This window comes from Mytilus trossulus, unplaced genomic scaffold, assembly GCF_036588685.1.
Source record: "Mytilus trossulus isolate FHL-02 unplaced genomic scaffold, PNRI_Mtr1.1.1.hap1 h1tg000236l__unscaffolded, whole genome shotgun sequence".
Taxonomy (NCBI): Eukaryota; Metazoa; Mollusca; class Bivalvia; order Mytilida; family Mytilidae; genus Mytilus; species Mytilus trossulus.
This window is the reverse complement of record NW_026963316.1, coordinates 363797-387255: the sequence shown is the minus strand read 5'-3', so window position 1 is coordinate 387255 and position 23459 is coordinate 363797. Positions and strand designations below refer to the sequence as shown.

General features: G+C 32.1%; 2 protein-coding genes across 3 annotated transcripts in view; one reads left to right on the top strand and one right to left on the bottom strand.

The window, feature by feature from the left end:
- LOC134701333 (tubulin polyglutamylase complex subunit 1-like) overlaps window positions 1–17277 on the top strand; it is a 33609-nt gene extending 16332 nt beyond the window's left edge. Inside the window, exons 8-9 of one of the 2 annotated variants that reach the window (XM_063562472.1) lie at window positions 11768–11851; window positions 17151–17277. In XM_063562472.1, the coding sequence (XP_063418542.1) occupies window positions 11768–11851; window positions 17151–17168 (102 nt within the window). In that variant the 3' untranslated portion in view covers window positions 17169–17277. Of the gene's footprint in view, window positions 1–11767; window positions 11852–14106; window positions 14203–17150 lie in introns of those variants that run through there. The other variant, XM_063562471.1, reaches the window with a different exon arrangement.
- A 2440-nt stretch (window positions 17278–19717) lies between these two features.
- On the bottom strand, window positions 19718–20842 carry LOC134701339 (complement C1q tumor necrosis factor-related protein 2-like). The gene is made up of 2 exons (XM_063562476.1): window positions 20553–20842; window positions 19718–20139 (listed from the first exon to the last, which is right to left on the bottom strand). Exons 1-2 carry the CDS (start codon window positions 20713–20715, stop codon window positions 19718–19720), a joined length of 585 nt encoding a protein of 194 aa, XP_063418546.1. The 5' UTR covers window positions 20716–20842.
- Window positions 20843–23459: the final 2617 nt, after the last annotated feature.

Sequence of the window (23459 nt, the reverse complement as noted above, 5' to 3'; positions counted from 1 at the left end):
GAACTGTACGGTGTTTTAATGTTTTGGTCATTCGGGAGACTGTCAAGCGGGGCTTCGACATTCGAGAGCATTTTCAGCTACGGAGAAGGTAAGTGTTTTATATAATTACTATCTCTGGGCTCACTTTTAATGCATATGAGAAAAGCATTGCATCTGTCAATAATATTCAAACATTCCAGGGGTCAGAAAATATTCTAGAGGCAAGAAAACAGGGAAAAAAATGGAATATAAGTAAGTGCTCCGACCCAAATTATGCAAATGATTGTCTTCATTCAGCTGAAAATCTGACTTTACAAGGTTTTTTTAACAAAATTTTAAGTTGTGTAAGTAGAATTATTATATATTTTTCCATCATATACAACTTCACCATGTTTACACTAGAAAATAGTTCTAAATCTTTGAAAACAGAAGTCACTAAATATTTTTCACTGTACGGTCGCTCGTTGGTAAACAACTTTCGACTGTATTATCACTTGGAGCAGTTCTGTAATGTCGCCTGGGAGCAGAGTAATGATTTTGGCTACAGTATTCATGAGAAACCTCGATTTTAGTACAAATGTATATAGAAAAAGGAAATTTACAAATCAAATATCTTTAAATAAAAACTCGGATTATATTTTATAGCCAATAGGATATTTATAAATATATACATTGACCTGATAAACTTCTTTATATATCTATATTAATATCATCAGCTGTAGTGTTCCTATAAACTATTGAATTGACTCCAAAGTAAGTAGTAATCGAGACGTCCTTTAGACCTTATCATTTACATTCACAGAATTGAGCACGGTCACACACGTAAGATCTATATTATTATTAACAAACTAGCTGACAAATACAAACACAAGATAAAAAATGTACATTTTGGAATTTGTTTGTTTATCAATGGAGAAAACATAAAATAAACTTAATTGTTAAAACTTCGTGTTTCATTTCTGCAATGCATAGCACGGTTTGTTCGACTTGCTATGGCATTGTTAATTCTTTTTTAAAAACGATTTATGATGATACAAAGCATGTAAGAGCATCAATCAATTTGGAGTTCCCTTTTTAACCGGATTTTTGTGACAAAAATGTCGGTTATTAATTTGGGGATGTACGGTGCGCGGGCGGGCGGGCGGGATGGCGGCAATCAAATGTTGTCCGTGCATTAACTCATGAACCATTCAACAAAAGCTTTTAAATTTTTAATATGTTGTTACTGACAACTAAATGAAGGTGAAGTTTAAAAATGGCGATTTTGACTTTTACCGTTCAGGAGTTATGGTTCTTGAAAGATTGAAAAATGGAGTTTCCAGTCGTGTCCGTGCATTTACGCATGAACTGTTCTACCAAAGTTTCCCAAATTTTAATATGTTGTTACTGATGACAAAATGGAGGTCAACTTCAATAATAACGATTTTGACTTTTACCGTTCAGGAGTTATAGTTCATGAAAGATCATAAAATGGCGTTTCCATTCACTTTATTGCATTTACTCTTGAACCATTCAATCTAAGCTTTTCAAAATTTAATATGTTGATACTGATGACAAAATGGAGGTCAAATTTGATAATGACGATTTTCACTTTCACCATTCATCAGTAATGGTTCTTGTGATATTGCCAGGACACAAATAAATGTTTATAAATCCGGTTTGCTGTCGTTGTGACAGCCTCTTGTTCATATAATAAGATCTGTAGACTTGTTCCAAAATTTATAAATAAAAAGTAAACAGAGAACCCGTCGATATGAAAACAAACAAAAAAAAACCTCCCTTATCAACAATAATTTTGGGATTGCTTCCTACTGAGAGTGGTTTTTGAAATCAAGCACTGGAGATTAAAAAAAAATCCAGAGCCATTAATTTTAATTCCAGCGCTGCAGATTTCAAATCCATCCACTGCTAAAGATTTAAAATCAAGCAATTGAGATACAAAGTCGTGCGCTGTGTAGATATAAAGTCGACCACTGGATTTGTTACATCCCGATCTCTTGAGCTGAAATGTTAAAAGATGTGGACTTGAGATCTTCAGCGCTCGACTTTACATCTTTGAATCTGTACGAACTCTTTTCACTAAAAATATCAAGTGTTACATGCATCTTACATGTATAGTAAGTCTAAAATATTCCTTAACAATTCAACTAAACATTTTTGTCGTAAGATTATTTCTACACTTAAGACTTTTTGTGAAAAGAGCTACTTTAAGATTTATGACGCTTGACTTCAAAACCACAACCTTTTTTGTATGATATAAATATCATAAATGCATCTCTTAATTATTAGGAACGAAATCAAATAAAATTGAAAAACTAAGTTTCTTTAAGTTTAAAGCGCGAGTATGTCTCTTTCTCCTTTTCAGCACTTTAGATTAGTATATAAAATGTATTAGCGTTAAGCGCTAGATATATATATACACGTATAAGTATTGTACTTTAAATATACAGCGCTTGAATTGACATTGACAGCGGCAAACTTCACATTTCCACCGTTGTACTGTTTATCTATCTACAACATTAAACTTTAGATCTGAAGCGGTCGTGTTTATCTCTTCAGCACTGGACTGTTTTCAATGCAGGACATGACACCTCTACCGATGGACTTTGCTCTACATCGCTTTATTGACATCTACAGTGCCAAAATTCAAATCTCCAGCGTTTAACGTTTTCCTTCTTAAAATCTTAAACAGACCTCATTATTTGTTGTATTCTATTGTATAAGGCGTTGGAAACTTGCATGTTCAGTATGTACAGGCGATACATAAAATAGAAGATGTGGTATAATTGTAATTGCAGTAACTGACACAGAAATATACAGCTGCAGGTCACCGTATGGCCTTCAACAATGAACAAACGTTTAACATGTAAACAGGAGTGCATAGTACACCTAATTTACCTAAATGACAATCAAGATTATTGAAACTTTAAAGTTGATTTTTTTTCATAAATTCAAATCTTCTTGAAACGCAAAACATCATACCTACCTATTTGATTTCACAACACAAAACCATGCAATGAAAATAATGTTTCGTTTCTTTCAATTTTCAGAAATTGACCATGGATGAATCATTCGAAGTAGAAGGCATTAATGAATCGTTAATAACCATTGAAGTGGAGACAGAAAACCTAAATGAATTCAAATGCAACCTTTGTTCATTTTCGAGTAATTACAAAAGAAATTTGACACGCCACATGAACAGAAAACATGCAGCCCCAGGACATGAAGTAACAACCAAACCACATCTCTGTAGCATTTGTGGGAAACTGTACCAAACTGCTCACGGACTCGCACTTCATGTAAAAACAATACACGAGAAGGTGTTTAGATATCAATGTTACGTTTGCCAAAAGGGGTTTGCTACCCTTTGGAACTATAAGGGTCATGTTGCATCCCATGATACTGCCCTTAAGGAAAGGTGCAGTATCTGTAATGCAACATACCAATACAAGAAATCTTTACTTCAACATCACAAAACCTGCCATGGAAGCAAAGAGGACAAAACCACCTATGAGTGTTCTGTGTGTCAACAAGTTGTGTCATCAAAATCCTCTCTAACAGAACACACCAAAGCCATGCATAATGGCAGATTTGTTGCTTGTACAAAATGTGGCAAACAGTTCAAGTGGCGGTCTAGCTTAGCTTATCATAACAAAATGTGCATCTAAGATAGTAACTGAAAGATAATACAAAAATTACAGCTATTTTCCAAATGCTTGGAAAGTAAAACTTTAGTTGGCTTGCTTCAATTGTTTGTATTATTGTGTAAACAAGCTTTGTTAATAAGATTGACATCTTTAAACAATTTATATAGGCAAAGTATAACCTGTATATATCATATTTTAATTCATTTGGGTGTTATCTTTACGATTGTACAATATACAAACAAAGCAAGCAAGCTAACCAAAGTTGTATTGTACATGCATAAGTAAATCAGCTGTAATTACGAAAAAAAATCGTTTCCTTGTAACTCTTCAGAATTGGGCATAGTAATTTGGTAATATATTGATATGTAAATTTTGTTTATTTTTCAATTTGATATTGAGGTCTTCTTTTGAGACTTTGTTCTGTATTTTTCAATTCTTTATTTATTATACAGTATATAATTTTACATATATACAATACAAAAAAAATTCTAGCATATTACACGCAAAGGAATAGGCACAAATATTATAACATATATTACGACTCAAACCATTCACAAAACATTTACCTTTTTTTATCGGATTGAAGTTTTTCCATCTATATTTTGAATAAAAATGTTTGTATGATATAAAAAAAAATCAATTTAATTATTCAGAAAATATATTTTTTAGATATACATGATATACTCTTTTTACCAATCATTATATTTTTGACATTTCATTCAGCTTTTTACCAGTTGTTGATGATTCGTTTGTTATTATTTATATTTTATTTTATGTTTACCGTTACATTAATAAAGGCACATAGGACATGTTTGTTTGCTTTTTTATTTATATTATAAACGATATGATGATGGAATAAAATCTCAACTGTTAACTGTTATTACAATATCTTAATGAATATTAAAATTCAGCATTGTGTTTTAAAATAATGGTAACAATTTAAAAACATCATTCATAGATAAACAGTGTTAACAAAATCAAAAACAAGTGAAATGTTATTGGTTGATTTCATTCACCGAAAGTCCCATTCTAACATGAGGAAGTATCTTCGTTTCATCACAGCGATGGTGCTCTCTAACTGGCTTTATACCTCTGCTTGGCATACCTGGTCTGCTTATTTCTCCCGACTTTCTCTTTGGGTGTTGCCTTTTGCCACGTTCAGATAAGTCGAACATGTGATCTCTGTAACACAAATTGAAACATGAGAAAATGCCAGTACTCGCTTTTAAGATTACGTTGACTCCATATTGATAGTTGCCATCATGATTCAAGTCTAAGCAACACGCCAATATAATTACTTTTCGAAAAATTCATAAACAATTGATATTTTATGGTCTTTCGTCGATTTAGAAGTTGCACTTTATGTCGTTTCCATTTAGTCGATCGTTTTACGTGTTATATGAGGCAAATGATAACATAAAAGTAAAGTTTGATATTGACCCTTAATATGTAATGTTTTCTGTCATGAGTAATGGTCCTGAATTGCTATTTTTAATAATTTGAATGGCAAAAATTAATGAATTAAACTGTAAAATGGTTCCATTTTGAAAATATTTTTTTTAATAATACATGTATACCTTGTACTTATCATATTCACTTGGTGGGGTGAAACGTAGTTGCGAGTATCTAAATGTTCTGAGTTCGTCTCCAACTCTTTCACTGGATATACTTTTGCACGACTTGTATTCATGTAAAATACCCTGAAATTAATATGAAACACAATAAGAAAAACATTTTTTTTAAAGAATTTAAAGCATACCTCTTATATATGATTAAATTTTGTATCTGTAAATTATATTTGATTTAAATAACAAAGAGAAAAAAGCTCATTATGCTTATAACCTTCCAATATTTTCAGGCTGAGGTCACTGGTGAGATTAAATTGTTATTTGGTTGGTTGGTTGGTTGGTTGGTTGGTTTGCAACTTAATGAGTTGTCACAGTAACCTTTATCTTGTTATGTTTGATAAATTCTAATTGAAGAGATACAAAAGATACAAAAGGAACATTCAAACTTCTAAGTTGAAATACACTGATAACAACAAGGCTGTAAAATAGACAAACTATAGTATACCAAACAATAAAGGGTCGAGTGCTTTGTTACCCTTGCAAAGTACCTTCTGTTATTTTATTTTTAGGTTAATATGTTCTGTTTTGAGACTACTTAATGAATTTAACTGAAATTCCAAATACCAATACAGTATACCAAATTTATAGCCTGATACTAGTAGCTTTGATGAAGTTTTTCTATGTACAGACAAAATAAACATTCCAAATTACAAGTACCTGTTTGGGTCAAATCTGGCTTGGGTCAGTTCACATGCTGTACTGATAGCAGTTGAAACATCGTCAGGTCTCAATACACCACTTCCTTTTGGGTCTAAATCCTGGAACTGGCCAAAGAAATTTTCCGATTCAAGACTGCCAAGAGCTCGTACATTGTATGATCCACTCTTAATGAACGGGAAAAGCTGAATTCTTCTTTCAATATTAGTCATTAAACCTTCAAACATCACTATAGGAATCCCTTTCACATGTCGCCCTGGAGGGGGGAATTTGCCAATATCAATCTTGTCCATAAGCCAAGTTCGTAAGTTAAGTCGCCTCTCACACCGTTCTAAAGCTGCAATTCCAGGTTCGTCTTCAGCTTGGTACCATTCTCTGATAAGTTTACAAAAAATGGCTTCCTCTAAATCTCCATTTTCTGTCATTGCTGTCTCAACTTCGTTGGAGAATGTTTTTTGAGCGTAAACATTTCTTTGTTTGTCTATAAGATCGTCAACTAGTGCGCTACTAATGATTTCTTTTCCATCTTTTGATGTTTGCCTTGCAACCTTTGACCAAGCATTACTATGTATGCCTGCTTCCAGGATTCCAGTGCTGCAACATTTTATTCGGGCATTTGTTAATAGATGATGACAGTCCAATAAACTGAAAAGATGCATAAAACGATTCGAAACGTATTCTGGTTTAGAATACCATTGTATGTTTGTATTCATTCCTTCAATATGTGTTGATTCATCAAACGGCATGTTATTTCTCCATTTCTGTTCTTCAGTGGGATAAATGTGTTCTGCATAGACAATATTCAAAACGTCCTTTGGAAATTTAGAAATAGACATCAAGCAAAGAGTTTTTAAGCAATACAGTTTTTTCATAGATCTTGATCTTGTCATAAGGACTTCAGGTTGATTTACAAGGTTGAACATCAAGTCTGATAGTTTATATTTTGTCCACGAAACAGCAAACCTAATGTGTTGAGCCTTTAAAAAATCAGTTATTGATATCAAACAAACTTGAATTTCAACTCTGTAGAAATGTTTTCTTATTTCTTCAATACTTTGGAATATAGTTTTAAACTCTGACAAACTAATGGATTCCCATTTCTTTTTTTTAACTTTGCTGTCAGTTTGAAGCGCTGACAACATCACGATAAATTCTTCATCTTCGATTTTTCTTTTTTCTTGATTTTCAGGACTTTGGGTGCTATTCTCCACACTTTCATCATTTCGTGAGTTATTCTCTATATGTCTCTGTATCGCAGAAGCTTCATTTAAAAGTAAATGTGAGTCTTCGTCTTGAAAAATAGTCCTTAATTCAGCTGAAATATCTGTATGAAACATGTTATCGACTTGATGAGAAGATATATCTTGTTCATTTGTTACCTGCTCAAGTATGTCATTTTCTATAAGGGGTGCAATATTTTCCGGAAGATTATCAAGGAATTCTGTTCTTGAATTTTCATGTTCCTCAGTTATTTCTTTATTTTCAACTGTGCTGTTATTTAACAATAATGCTGCAACAGTACTTGACGTGTGTAAAAGGTAAGGGGTCTCCTTTTTCTTCAATAATGTATAAATTGTTGTCTTCACTTCTTTACCATTAAGTATTGTTATTTTGTCTTCCACTTGATTTTCTATCAATTCAAAGACTTCTTCCCGGTTACTAAGCTTGGGTACTAAATTAATCTGTTTCATGTGTTTCAACATATCAGATTTCTTTATACTTCGAGCTTGTTTATACACATCTTTCATCAGCTGAAGTATTGTAAGTGGTTCGTTGTTTGCTGAACGAACGGCAATTGTATACCATTGGCCATCAAAAGATATGACAGGAACATACAATCCTCCGTGATAACATTTTTCCAGTATGTCATTTACCATGTTTCGCATTACATCTGTTGTCATACTGTACCCTTTCATGGCATATCCGATTGGGACGGAATGTTGCCTTTCTGGTATGTGTGATCGGTTGAGATCGGATATGAGATAAACTACAACTTCGGTTGCTATGTGCCGTGTTAACCCATATGCTTCTTTGACAGTTTCCATAATTTCATAAACAGTCTTATTTAAATTTGAAACTGTACAACTTTCAGCGGAAATTTGCTGCAATGATTTATGTTGATTATATTTTGCGTCATTTTTATCAGATGATACTACATCATGACCACACGTTTTGGCAACTACTGATGGTACTTCTGCAATTAACCGAACATTGTCTCTACAATACTGTTTCATTTTTTCTTGAAATTCCTTTAAATCACTGGGAAGCTTAGTTGGACACTTACTGTCTGCTTTTCCATAACATTGAATAAGTCTCGACATTATCTGATCCCATAACATACTGTCAAAGTCTGCCTCAAAAACTATTGTACTTTCCAAGCTATAGCAGAGAAAAATTATGCAGTTAGTTTCTAAAACTGACATCTCACTAAGAATCTGCGGAACATAATAATGCGGCAATTCATAGTAAACCTTCGGTTTGTACACGTTACCAGGGTATGGGCATTTTATCTCCACAGCAAAGCAAGGCTTCTTACCTCCAAATTCACATGATGATCTCAAACTACCATCGGGACTCACAAGTAGCATGAAATTATTATCAAGATAGTCTACTTTACATCCTTCTTCGAAATATGATTGTGTAGGATAAAAAACGGGAAGAACTTTTGACACCAGAGTCGCTACACAATTTATTTCATTAACAGTACCATGTTGCATGTATTTTTTAACCTCTGGACTAGGTTCTGTCTTTTCCTTACCCGAAAATACATATTCAAAATGTTCTTTTTGTTTCTTAAGTCCACCTAAACCCAATGCATCAAAACATGTGCTCCCTGTAACTTTGGCGAATGAACGTATAGTTTTCCATGCTGTAGTTTTCTGTTTAACAAATGTTGTATCTAATGAAGACAAATCATCTCTTTTGATTGTATTATTCTGAATTCCTGTTATACATACATAGTTTTGTTGCTCGGACAAATAACATATTTTACCTCTGCAGTATAAAAAAGATACATCATTGATAACGGATATTGCATACCCTAACGTATCAACTAAGTTTAGTAGTCTATCAATGCATGCACCAATTCTGTAGATGAAAGTTCTGATAGCGCTAATGGCATAAGAATATTTTGCATTCATTTCCGGAGTTGTGCATATTTTTTTAATCTTCTCAAGTGAGATTTCCTTCTTCTGTTTCACTTTACGCAAGGCTGACAATCGTTCACTTATGACTGTTAAAACATTTTTACCGGTTTCAGTAATACCATCTTTGCAAGATTCAGGCACATATGCCAAATCTGTTATGTGGCGAATATCAAGAGTAGAAATGGCCCTTTCTAACGATGAAATGCATTTTAAATCATTCTCATACATATTTTCAACCTTTTGAAGTGATGGAGGGCCTTCATATCCCCAAAGATTTATGTCTCCACTTTTTTGACCATCGACGCCAGCATTTAATTTCTTTCCATCAAAACAAATTTTGTATGTCTGAAGTTGATCTTGGTCGTGTTCGTGTAGCATATCGATCATTTCATGGAAAATTCTTGGTGTCAAGTTTTTAAGAGTTTCTGATATATCTGACCCATCCAATGATTTACGATCTGGTACTGCAAAGTTAATTGCTGAATCTTCGGGATTCAAATGTCTCTGAATATCTTGACCTTGATTTTTCATTCCACTCATAAATCTCAGAAACCTTCCCTTAAAAAGTTTGAGGCCTATTCGCCAAAACTGTTTCACCTCCGGTGAATAACGCATTTTATGAGAGTCGTCCAACGAATACCACGAAACCACATCTTTAAATAACAAGAACGCAATATTTTTTAAAGGAAGTTTATTCCCGGCCACAAGCCTATTGAACTTCACGTAAGTGTCCATTTCCCCTTCATTCTTAAGGGTTTGGATAACTGCAGGTAAAAGTTCATACAACTCCGTTGAATTATCAGTGTCTAAAAAATGTTCTCCATGCGTTTCCATAACGTTTTCTTCCTGTTCGTCCTGCAAATCAGATTGTGGTATTGGTAAATCTTGTATTTGGTTGAAAAGAAATTCTGTTGCTCTTTCAGACATGTCTGTTTCTAAAGGTAGTTCCAATTTATATCTTTTATTTTCTTGAAAGTGCAAAAATGGATCATTTTCCTCGGGAAGTCTAGAAATTTTCAAAGTCTTTGTCTCTTTATTTGGAATTATTATTTTTCCATTTCTCAAAATTTCGTTTGAAATAATATTGTAATTTTTCGTTTTTTCCTGTGTGGCTGTTTTGAAAGTGTTAACGATTCTAATTTTCAACAAAACATCACCATGGTTAATTATGTTATGGTCTATAATCTCTCCGAAATCTCGTGTCGTTAGTTGGCAATATATACATTTGAAAATTTCGTTTCCGTCCATGATGTGTATCCTAGTGAAAAATTAAAGATTGAACGCTAAATTGTATTCCATTTAAAGTAGTATAATATGTGTTTTTAAATAAATATTATTTGATTGATTGGTTCTTAATTATTGTCCAGTGACAATTAGTTCGTGCATAATCAGGCCGTAATATTAACAAACTAGTGTATAAGCTGTCGCTTTTTCATATTGTGAACAAAGTTGAAATCAAGTCCCAAAACTTGAAAGTAAATTCATAATTTTTTTATATGGAAAATATTGGAATACTTGAAATAATTACTTTATTGACTGAATTTTGTGTGAAGAGCTTATTATTCTTAATCGATATTTATTATGATGTGTGCTTTACGTTTTTGTCTTGTATACTGATTTTCGATTTATGTGTCTCTGGTATAGAAAAACTACGTGTGCGTTAGAATGGTGTACTCGATTGAAACTTAATTGGAAAACGAGGAGAAAATTTATGTTCACTCTTATTTATATATTTAATACATCAATATTGAGTGAAGAAATAGAAAACAATGAATTAAATATGCAATCTATTTTATTATTTTGCCCGAGTGATTGTACAGAAAGGCTCCGAGCGAGAATACAGCCGGCGAGCGAGTGATTGTACAGTCAATAATATCAACCAACATCAAGAAAATTGATTTATTTAATTTTCTACTGAAACAATCGTTATAGAAATTTCAGAATGGTTAGACTATATATCACCAAAGGCTTAATTGTAAAAAATGAGGTAGTTATGAATATCCTTTTGAATTATTTTTTAACTTTTATTCGATGTTGATGACGAATTTTGAGCGATTTACTCGGAGCTCAACCGTTTGTTAGAAAACGTCTGGTTGTATATGTCGCTTACAGCATTTGATTGGTCTATTATATTGTGTAGAATGTTTTCGTTACAAAATCTTTAAGCAGAAACTTAATATTATAATGTTTGCGTTAACCAAAACTTACATTCATCAACTTGTTGTTTTTCGAATGTCGGAGCACCGCTTGACAGTCTCCCGAATGACCAAAATATTAAAACACCGTACAGTTCCGTTCCCACACTGTGCCTTAAGGTAGTACATTTGTACATAACACTACAGGGAGATAACTCTGCAAACACCAGCTGAACTTTTTAATCTTATTCTGTTGTTATGGAAATATTAAGGTTCTCAGTAATCAAAAGTAGCGTTTGTCACACAGGATAAATATTGTCACACAGGATAAATATTGTATCTAACTTGATGCAGTGGTATAATCTATATATATAACAGTTTAGAAAAAGAATGAATCAGGTAAGAATAAGAGAAAATGGTTTAGATGAAACGAGCGTCTGTCGTACTTAATTATAATCCTGGTACCTTTGATAACTATTCTACATGATTACAGAGATTACACCTTGAATTCAATATTAGGAATTTTAGGAATTTATGTATTGGAATATTAATCATAATTTATATAATTTTTATAGGCGATGAAAAGGGACACACATATATCTACAGCTTTCACATTGGAAATGTTTACTGCAGAATGTTGTGAGGCATTTATTGCCAAGGTAAATAACATTTAATGAATGGCTATTATTTATTTTAAATTTATTGAACCATAAAATTAATTTTTAACTCTTCACATTGAATAATCCGTGAAGCTGATTATGTAAAATGTGAAGAGTCAAAAATTATTTTTATGGTTCAATAAATTCAAAATAAATTTTTGCCATTCATTATTAATAAATTTCTATCAAAAATAAAGCTCAAAGAACTTTTTCTATTATTTATATTAACAATAACAATGTACACACATGCTGGCGTATGAATACACAACGTCAGAGTGAGCGTGTTGCCATAAAAATTGACAACATTGAAAATAGAACTAATAATTTTAACCGATCAGAAGACAGTAAATACATCAAATTTATTTATTATGTATTCAATTATAAGTACACAGGATACTGTGGATTCATCCAATTTTGGTGATACGAATTTTTGTTTTTTAAGAAAAAAATATTAGGGTTTGTAAATTTAACAGGGATAAGAGGCATTGTATTTAATAAATTATAGGTTGTTTCATCTTTTATAGAACTTGTAAGAATATAAGTAAAATAAAGATTTTTGTTTACTTGGTGGTCAGGGTCTTAAAAATGTGTCCTCCATTCCCCTCATGGCATGCATGGGTTTTTTATTAGCTCACAGGGCCCGAAGGGCCAAGTGAGCTTTTCTCATCACTTGGCGTCCATCGTCCGTCATCGTCCGTCGTCTGTCGTCTGTCGTCTGTCGTCCGGCGTTAACTTTTACAAAAAACTTCTCCTCTGAAACTACTGGGCCAAATCAAACCAAATTTGGCCAAAATCATCATTGATGTATCTAGTTTAAAGTTTGTGTTTTTTTACCCCGCCAACCATCCAAGATGGCCGCCATGGCTAAAAATAGAACGTAGGGGTAAAATGCAGTTTTTGGCTTATAACTCAAAAACCAAAGCATTTAGAGCAAATCTGACATGGATAAAATTGTTTTTAGGTCAAGATCTATCTGCCCTGAAATTTTCAGATGAATCAGACAACCCATTGTTGGGTAGCTGCCCCTAAATTGGTAATTTTAAGGAAATTTTACTGTTTTTGGTTATTATCTTGAATATTATTATAGATGGAGATAAACTGTAAACAGCAATAATGTTCAGCAAAGTAAGATTTACAAATAAGTAAACATGACCAAAATGGTCAGTTGACCCCTTTAGGAGTTATTGCCCTTTATAGTAAATTTTTAACCATTTTTCGTAAATATCCATGATCCTTTACAAAAATCTTCTTCTACGAAACTACCAGGCCAAATTAATCCAAACTTGGCCACAATCATCATTGATGTATCTAGTTTAAAATTTGTGTTTTTTGACCTGGCCAACCAACCAAGATGGCCGCCACAGCTAAAAATAGAACATGGAGGTTTAATGCAGTTTTTGATTATTACTCAAAAACCAAAGCATTTAGAGCAAATCTGACAAGGGGTAAGATTGTTTATCTGGTCAAGATCTATCTGCCCTGAAATTTTAAGATGAATGGGACAACTCGTTGTTAGAGTGCTACCCCTAAATTGGTAATTTTAAGGAAATTTTGCTGTTTTGGGTTATTATCTTGAATATTATTATAGATAGAGATAAACTGTAAACAGCAATAATGTACAGCAATTTAAGACTAAAAAATAAGTCAAAATGACCAAAATGTTCAATTGACCCCCTAAGAAGTTATTGTCCTTTATAATCAATTTTTAACAATTTTCATAAAATTTGTAAATTTTTACTAACATTTTCCACTGAAACTACACGGACAAGTTCATTATAGATAGAGATAATTGTAAGCAGCAAGAATTTTCAGTAAAGTAAGATGTACAAACACATCACAATCACCTAAACACAATTTTGTCATGAACTGTCTGCTTCCTTTCTTTAATACACCAAGGTGAGCGACACAGGCTCTTTAGAGCCTCTAGTTTTGACCAATCCCACACCTGCATACTTTTCAAAATCACCATGAGGGATTTTAAGCTTTAAAGATGACCTTATTTTCGTTAATTGTCATCATGGTCATAAATGATTTTCAATCAATTTCTTCATTAATTGAATGAGTATGAATGTGCTTACATACCCTTATAACTCATTTGAATGCCTTTTGTGAGGTGTTCAGTCTTAATTAAGTAAAGAATTTCAAAATTAAGGTCAGCAACTCTGAATGATAATATCCAATAAATCAGGATAGTTGAGAAATTTGTTCTATTTTGCATCTAGTTCACCATTGTGTTCAATAAATTCATTATAAAGGTGAAAGATGCCAGGGATCAAAGATCAGCAATAAAGGTAACAGGATGACAGGCATATTGAATATATGTAGTATATATCTATAATGGTCAAAAAAGGTTTTTAACAGTTCTTTACTTCACTTGAGGGCATTAATTGTGTTTTTAACATGGACATGTAATTTTATACATGTATGTCAAATAGAAAATGCAAAAAACTATATCATTACAAAAAATGTAGTTCTGATTGAAAAATTTTATAAATTATTTTATTTTTTAGAATTTGTTTAAGCAGACTTGTTGTTATAGAATTTAACTCATTACTATGATTAAAGTTTATTCATGTACAAATATGAATTATTCAAAAAAAAAATTGATTCGATCCCTACAGAAAACGTACTTATTAAATTTTATTATACTTTTTTTTAAGGAAATGTATATGTGTTTTATTAAGTTAAGGATACTTATTATGTATATTAAATATTTTAATTCATTTTGAATAGAAAATTTCTGTAATGGTCAGACTTTTGGAAGGTATTTTATATATTTATATTGTTTTGAAAACTTGAAATCAGAATTTATGAAAATAAAATTAAACAAATCCAAAATAATTTTAAACATTATTAAGTTTTTTAAGAAATACACTAAAGATCATTAATTTAATTCCTTTTAATTGTAAACACATGCTAAATTTTACAAGTGAAGAAAAGACATTAAATTAGTTTTTTTTGTATATAAACTTATAGTATATTTATTCTCCTTGTTAATGAAGGTAAATTTCTTAACATACATATACCTTACTCCATCATTCTTGGTAAATTGGATTCATATAACTAATTGATTTTTGGTAGGGTGTTTAAAACCTGGTGTCAAATATTTCATGCATATACCATGTATATAGTACAGGAAGAAACATGCGATATATCTTACGTTCTGAAATTTGTTAGTTTAAATAGTTTAAACATATTTAATTGTTCCAAAAAGAGACAAATAGATTAGACACAAGTTTTTCAACTAAGTGACGTCTTCTCCAATTTCTGAAATTTCTGAAATTTGTTGAAGATAAAGATCTAGAAATTTGGACTTACATTGAAAAAAAGAGCATCATTATGATTAATTTGAATAATGGTATTCTGGCTCTTAATGTGCATCATAAGTAATTTTATTGCTTCAAATCAACACATCTTTTAAAAAAAATGTTCTACCTTGACAAAACATTTATTGCACTTAATTGGTGCTCTTCTTCTTATATGTTTTCACAAAAGATTGTTTTATGCTCCATCTACGATAGTAGAGGGGCATTGTGGTTTCTGCTATGTGCCTCTGTTCGTTTGTTCATCTGTCCATCCGTTTGTTCGTTCGTCTGTGCATCTGTTCAAATTAGAGTTTTTACCCCAATTTCACGGTCCACTGAACATGGAAAATTACAGTGCAGTGGGGCATTCGTGTACTATGGACACATTCTTGTTTTTATTATTAAAGAAGTCATTAATTTTGATAATTGACAGCAGTATAAATTTGAATGATACAACATTTTCCTAGTATCACACTACATGTAGGTAATGAACAACTAGATAGTGTTATTTTTATACTTATCAAATTCATTGGTGATGGAGTAAGGAGAAAATCTTAATCAACCCTAGGCTAGAGAGGATAAATTATATCTTGTAACATATATACCTTTATAACGGTTGTAGTAATCTGCCTATTCATACAGTGCTGTTTTTTTACAAAGAGAGATTTTGATACTTCTATTTTACCTGCCTCTGTAACTATTTGCAAATTCACTGTACCTCCCTTAATTTCTTTTATAGAGTAGTTTATGTAGTTCAAAAATACCAACATGACCAACATTTAGAATTTTGTTACTTTTTAGTGGAATATTTTACTTTCGTCGCCGTAGATTGTGCATTTGTATATTTCTAAGTATAATATGGGAGAAAACATTTAAGGATGTTTGCTGCTCAGTTTCAAAATAAATAACTTTTCATAAAACTAGTATAAAATTGAGAATGGAAATGGGGAATGTGTCAAAGAGACAACAACCCGACCAAATAAAAAAACAAGAGAGAAAGGTCACCAACAGGTCTTCAATGTAGCGAGAAATTCCTGCACCCGGAGGCGTCCTTCAGCTGGCCCCTATATATATACTAGTTCAGTGATAATGAACGCCATACTAATTTCCAAATTTTACACAAGAAACTAAAATTAAAATAATACAAGACTAACAAAGGCCAGAGGCTCCTGACTTGGGACAGGATATGTATTGATAGAGAATAAATTGAGGAATAAAAAAAATATAGGGGTCAATGTGCTTTTTTTCGAGATATTAGCCATTGGAATTTTAACGGGAAAATGTTCTCTCTTGATTTTTCATATCTTTATCATTGACCAGTTAAAGATCTTAAGTTCTATTAAGAAATAAATAAAATTTTATAAGACTTTTACATATGACTTATAATTATACATGTAAAAGATTTATAAAAAGAAAAATGGGGGTTCATGAGGATTTTTTTTAAGGCATTCAAATAGATAAGACCAGAGGATTCCGAAAATCTGACAAAAATTCCAAAACATGACAAGCAGACATCCTTCAGCATTATTTGTAAAACTAGTTAAACTTCTACAAATTAAATGTAAGTGGTGAGACTTTAATAATAAGATATTTGTCTTGTAATGTTCAACTCTGGAACTTTTCTCTGAAAAAACATAGGTTTGTATTTTCTTTTCTACTGGAACATGGTGTCTCTTGCATAAAGTGTCTTTGACACCTAAATTGTACCTTAGTTATTGTATTTCTATGACAGCTAAGAGGAGCTTCTTTTGTTTCTTTGGAGAATTTATTATTTTTAATGTATTTCTATTTTACCCAGAAATAGGGTCAATAATTAAGAAATTAAAAAAATTATATATATATATACAATTGTAGGTTTTTTACTTCTATTAATTTTAATGTATACAACATCTTTTACAATTGCTCTATAAATTATAGCAGAATTTATTTATTTTTAATTCTATTCTTATTTATATACAAATGAATGTAATTATTTATTTTTATTTATTTTGCAGGTAAAGAAATTAAGATGACATTGCAAGACAATAAAAAAAATATTTAATGAACCAAGAAGTCTCTAAACATTTGAATATTCATATTTATTTGCTATTGTGTAATGTGATTTGCATTTTCATAAAAAAAAAAATGATTTATATATATTTCTGATTTTTTGTCTATCCCAATATGAATTGTATTTATTAAATGTTGATTCCTCTTCATTATGAAAAATAAGGAGATGTGTAATGATTGCCTAAGGGACAACTATACACCAAAGTCAAAATGAAGTGGATGTAAGCAATAATAGGAAACTGTACAGCCTTCAACAATGAGAAAAACTCATACCATACAAACAGCTATAAGAGGCTGTGACATGAAAAATGTGAAACATTTCAATTAAGAAAACTAGGGGCCTAATTTATGAAATAACAACTTAAAAAGAAAATATAATGGGCATGAACCAATGATAACTACTAAACAATGATATGCTGATGCCACTCTACATTCTATCAAGGGTGACATGTTGTTTATTAACTTGTCTGTATTTATTTATAAGTCTATTGCTAGAAACTATTTGTTGACCGTTGTATGTATTTTAGTTTTAGTTTGGTTGAGTTGCTGTTTTATTGAATCAGATGTATGCTTTACATCTCCTTTTAATCAAAAGATTTTTGTCGAGCCTTCGACTTAAGTCGAAAAAGTCAGGACGACAATTTAGGTAAAAAAAAAATGCAGGATAAACTAAAAAAAAATGCAGGACCAAACAGAGTGAAAAATAAAAAGGCAGGACAGAGATTACAGCTAAAAAAAAAAATGCAGGACAAAATTTTTCATCCTAGCCCCCCCATAAAAATCAAATGGTAGCACCCTAATTTGAATTTACACTCTGTATCACTGATGGTAGTCAAGGCCAACACTGTATTAGTGAAGGTTGTCAAGGTATACATTCTCTCACAGATGATAGTCAAGGTCAACACTATCAGTGAAATTTGTCAAGGTAAACACTCTCTCATGGATGATTTCAAGGTCAACACTGTCTTAGTGAAGGTTGTCAAGGTAAACACACTCTCATGGATGATTGTCAAGGTCAACACTATCAGTAAAGGTTATTAAGGTGAACACTTTCTCATGGATGATAGTCAAGGTCAACACTGTCAGTGAAGGTTGTTAAGGTGAACACTCTCATGGATGATAGTCAAGGTCAACACTATCAGTGAAGGTTGTTAAGGTGAACACTCTCATGGATGATAGTCAAGGTCAACACTATCAGTGAAGGTTGTTAAGGTAAACACTCTCTCATGGATGATTTCAAGGTCAACACTGTCTTAGTGAAGGTTGTCAAGGTAAACACACTCTCATGGATGATTGTCAAGGTCAACACTATCAGTAAAGGTTGTTAAGGTGAACACTCTCTCATGGATGATAGTCAAGGTCAACACTATCAGTGAAGGTTGTTAAGGTGAACACTCTCATGGATGATAGTCGAGGTCAACACTATCAGTGAAGGTTGTTAAGGTGAAAACTCTCTCATGGATGATAGTCAAGGTGAATACTATCAGTGAAGGTTGTCATGGTAAACACTCATGGATGATAATCAAGGTCAACACGTTCAGTGAAGGTTTTCAAGGTAAACACTCTCTCATGGATGATATTCAAGGTCAACACTGTATCAGTGAAGGTTGTCAAGGTAAAAACCCTCTCATGAATGAAAATAAAGGTCAACACTGTATCAGTGAAGGTTTTCAAGTTAAATACTCTTTCATGGATGACAATCAAGGTCAACAGTGTATCAGTGAAGGTTGTCAATGTAAACACTCTCTCATTGATGATTTTCAAGGTCAACACTGTATCAGTGAAGGTTGTCAAGGTAAACACTCTCATGGGCGGTAGTCAAGGTCAACGCTTTATCAGTGAAGGTTGTCAAGGTACACACTCTCTTGGATAGTAGTCAAGGCTAACACTGTCTCAGTGAAGGTTGTCAAGGTAAACACTCTCCCTGTATAGCTTGCTGTTCGGTGTAAGCCAAGTTTTTGTGTCTAAGACCGTTCTTTGACCGATAAGGGTTATTTCTTTTACAAAATGTGACTTGGATGGAGAGTTGTCTCATTGGCACTCATACCACATCTTCTTATATCAAATAAATTAAAAAGATAGCAAGATTAAAGTATCAACCAGTATACCTCCAACAGAATTTAATATAAAAACACCATTAAAAACCAGCCTTTGTGCAATGCCAACATATATATAACAACACGAATGGGTTACAATATCCAAAATTATTTTGTAACCTTATATTAAACTTTACCTCGGCATGAGAAAAAAATATTCTAACAGAACTTACAATATCAAAAATATATCAGACCCTATATAAAAAAATATCCCGGAAAAAATCGATTTAACATAAAAATCGTGTTCTAGAAATAATGTATACATTGCAGAAATGCTGATTATTTATTGAAACATAGAAGAAAAAAATACATTCAGTCGGAAATATTCCCACTAAGATGACAAGCTGAAAATCATTCTACATGATCATTTTCAAATCAGTATGACTACATTTCGATCAACATCAAATACAACCAATCTAATTTTCATGAACTAACATCCCAGTGAAGGAACTTCTACTTGCAGTAGGAGTTTCAAAAACGTTTTCAGTAGTATGTGCAGATGTTTGAATCCATACATGATCCCCCTTTTTCACTTGACACAAAACAACTTTAGTTGCAGGGACATGGCTAGATGTTCCAATGTAGACATACATGCTGTCTATGATAACATTGTCTACTCTGAGTTCGGTGTCTACTATTTTACTGCTAGCAGTGAAAACTGTCCACGAAAAAAGATAAATTCCTGTTACCGGGCACACAAATATTCCATCTCCAGGATTAAAGTTCCCTCCTTCATCTGTGATGACTTTGTCATATTTGACTATGGAGTTTATATTTAAGGTAGTCTTGGATGACAGTCGAACGAAATATAAGACGCTTTTCTGTCGATTTTTCGTACCTACAAATGAATTGTTTTATATTTAGAACCTTTGGAAAATAAAATTAACGGTATAAATCTGATGCTTAAACATGTAAAATTAGTTTGTATCTATACTGGTATCGTATGATTGCAACTAGTATCTTTGTCTTTGGTATGCACAGTATGCACGTGCATCAGATACCCAAACATAAGTAACGGGGGAAAATAATCATAAACAAATGATGTATACTTTACACTGAACGCCTGGTATCAACTGTTCCAAAAATATGAATTAGAAAAAAAACGCATTTTCTTTTTTTGTTTTATAAATAAAGGTTGATATTTTTTTTTATTAATATACAAGGACAAAATATTTTACAGCTTTTCTATTGTTTTTTAGATGCGTATTTTTAAAATATAAACAACAAAAATAATACAAAATTTTAACTGACCTTTTTCTACTATCTCTGTCAAATTATCTAATCTTTCTTTTAAAAATTTAACTTCGTTTCGGAGGAAAGTCGAATCTTGTTCCTCATTTGTAGAATTTTGAATTGATTTGGAATATATTCCGAACAGGAAAGATGAAAATAGAAATGCTTTGAAGAAAAACATTTTCCTGGTGTATTTTAACAAGTTTCAAAACATAATATAATTATACCACAAAAAGATGTTATATAAACTCGTCATAGATATCATGTTTTTTTACATGTACGCCAGACGCTTGTATCCGACAGCTGTATTTGCGTGTGTCAGTGTCAATAACAAATAAGTTTTCATACGAATTATACTTAGCTCAAATAGTGTGTGCAAATATTTTACTATGTTTTAAGCAGTTTTTTTTATTTGTTTGTTTGCAAAATTATTAGGTATTGTCGGGTTTTCTTCGGCTTTCGATTTTTTATTATACTTTCGGAATCGTGTTGTCGCAAAACCTTAAATCATAATGCTTTATATTCACACTGTACTATGCAAATTATGCAGTTTTACACTTTTATATACGATCATGGAAAATGCCTTCGAACAACTATAGGGTACATTGTATATATAAAAAGAAGATGTGCCCGGGTATGATTGCCAATGAGACAACTCTCCATGCATAAGAGACCGAATGACAAAGAAATTAACAATTATAGGTAACCGTACGGCCTTCAAAAATGATCAAAGCCCAAACCGCATAGTCAGCCCCCAACATGACAAATGTAATACAATTCAAACGAGAAAATTTACAAACGGCTTTTGTTTACTCAATCGAAGAACCAAATCTGGTTTTAGAGTTGTTAATCATAACCTATATTAATTTTGCAACATAAAGTCTTTTCTGTAGTGTGACTGTCCGTTTTCAACGGCATCTGAGTAGAACTATAATGCCAAAATGATACTGAAACAAACTCAAACAAAAAGAAGTCATCGACTACCAGCTGTATTTAACCAGGAGATTGACATGTTCCTATTTGTTCCTGTCAAACTTGAAAAAAAAAATTCTTGTTCTTATCTTTTTCCATTTACAAATACAAACTTATTTCCCTGCATATGAGCTTTATCCATCTTAGATCAATATATAGATCATTTTTACATGGTTTATTCAAACTGAGCATAACCAAGATAGTAGGCAGATAGTTAATCTAATAACATTGGTGCATGGCAATACACAAAAACAAAAAACAGCACACCTCTCAAGGTTATCTTTAAACATAAGAGTTAATTAAAACAATACAATTAACATTTAAACATTCACTGATAATAACTGATAATTCATAGCAGAGCCTGCTGTCAACAAAATCATTTAAATTAAGAAAAACATTAACACAGCTAGAGCAATCTTGTGTCCACTCAAGCTAAGAAAATAATCTGGTTTCAGATGTATTAATTCAGACATTCAAACAAAAAGAAGTCATCACGTTCAACCATTTGAGTTTATTTTTGTGTGTGCATATATTCTACTATTATATACAGATAAGGAGATGTGTCATGTCGGCTTAAACTTTTCGTTTTGTTATATTCACCAAAAATTATAACTTTGATAACAGGCTTTTACATTTAGGCAGCAACCATTTGATTTTCTGGAGGGAGCTATGGATTTTTTTCTGGACAAACATTTTGTTTCGCCTTCGGCTTAAAACAATCTAAAAAAAATTTTGCGGCAAGTCGAAAAAAAAATTTCTTTCAATTTTAGCATTACATATACTGGCAACTGAGGGTGAAACAAACAATATTTTTTTCAACGGGTCAAAACCAAATTTTTTTTTTTTTTCCATTAAAAAATTCCATACCCAACACCCCTTCCCCAGAAAATCAATTGGTTGCTGCCTTATAATTCAACTTTAGACTGTGTTGGCATACTTCTTTTAGCAGATAAGGTTAACAAACAATAACTACACGTTCATTTACATTTCCCAAGTCAGGTTTTGGTTTTGTTATCATATCTTATTATAAGCTGATTTTGTTTTTATTGCAGATTATAAATCATACACAACCTTTCTAGAATCGGTGGGATTTAAAGCATGGCAAACTGTACATACACTTGTCTTTTGTAGCAACCACTAACCAATTTGACATTTAAACATTGATGTATTTATTATAAGAGAGACTTATTTTTTTTCCGTCTGGATCCTTTGGATACCGAAGTACTTTTGTACTTGTACAACGCGTATCCGATTACAGAGCAGTTACTTGCATTTTTCGCCAATTGTTCAGAAAGAAAACCCGATTGAGTTTAGTTTTTTGGCATATATTCTACTATATAAAGATAAGAAGATGTGATATGCTTGAAAAATTGACAACTACCTACACGAGCCAAGATAACGTAAGTTTAGCCATGGCGTTGTCAGTTTATTATGTTCGATCTCGGAGTTTGAATGACCGTCTGGTATCTTTCAGTCCTCTTCTATAGATGTAGGTACATGTATAATACGTTACTGTTCGTATATAAACAGAGAAGACGTGGTATGACTGCCGATAAAACAATTCTCCACAAGAGACCAACATGATACAGATATTACAACTATGGGTCACTGTACGGCCTTCAACAATGAGCAAAGTCCATACTGCATAGTCAGATATAAAAAGCCCGAAATGACAATGTAAAGCAACTCAATTGAGAAAACTAACGGCCTTATTTATGTAAAAAAATAAATAAACGAACACCAAATATGTAACACATAAACAAACGAAAACCACTAAATTACAGGCTGTATTTATCGAGGTACATACAACAGACCATAAACATTGTTTCAACATTTTTGAAGAATCGGGGACTATTGATACTACAATATAATTATATAAATATTTTGATCATTTATAGACCTAAGTTAATTTCAATGGTATTTTTTAAATCAGTGTAGGTGTGACCGGCTTTT

Bases quoted from the DNA above. Each gene is read 5' to 3' on its own strand.
- LOC134701339 (XM_063562476.1), bottom strand. From the start codon at position 20,715: ATGTTTTTCTTCAAAGCATTTCTATTTTCATCTTTCCTGTTCGGAATA. The intron at 20,140-20,552 runs GTCAGTTAAAAT...ATTCATTTGTAG, and splicing joins GACAGAGATAGTAGAAAAAG to GTACGAAAAATCGACAGAAA.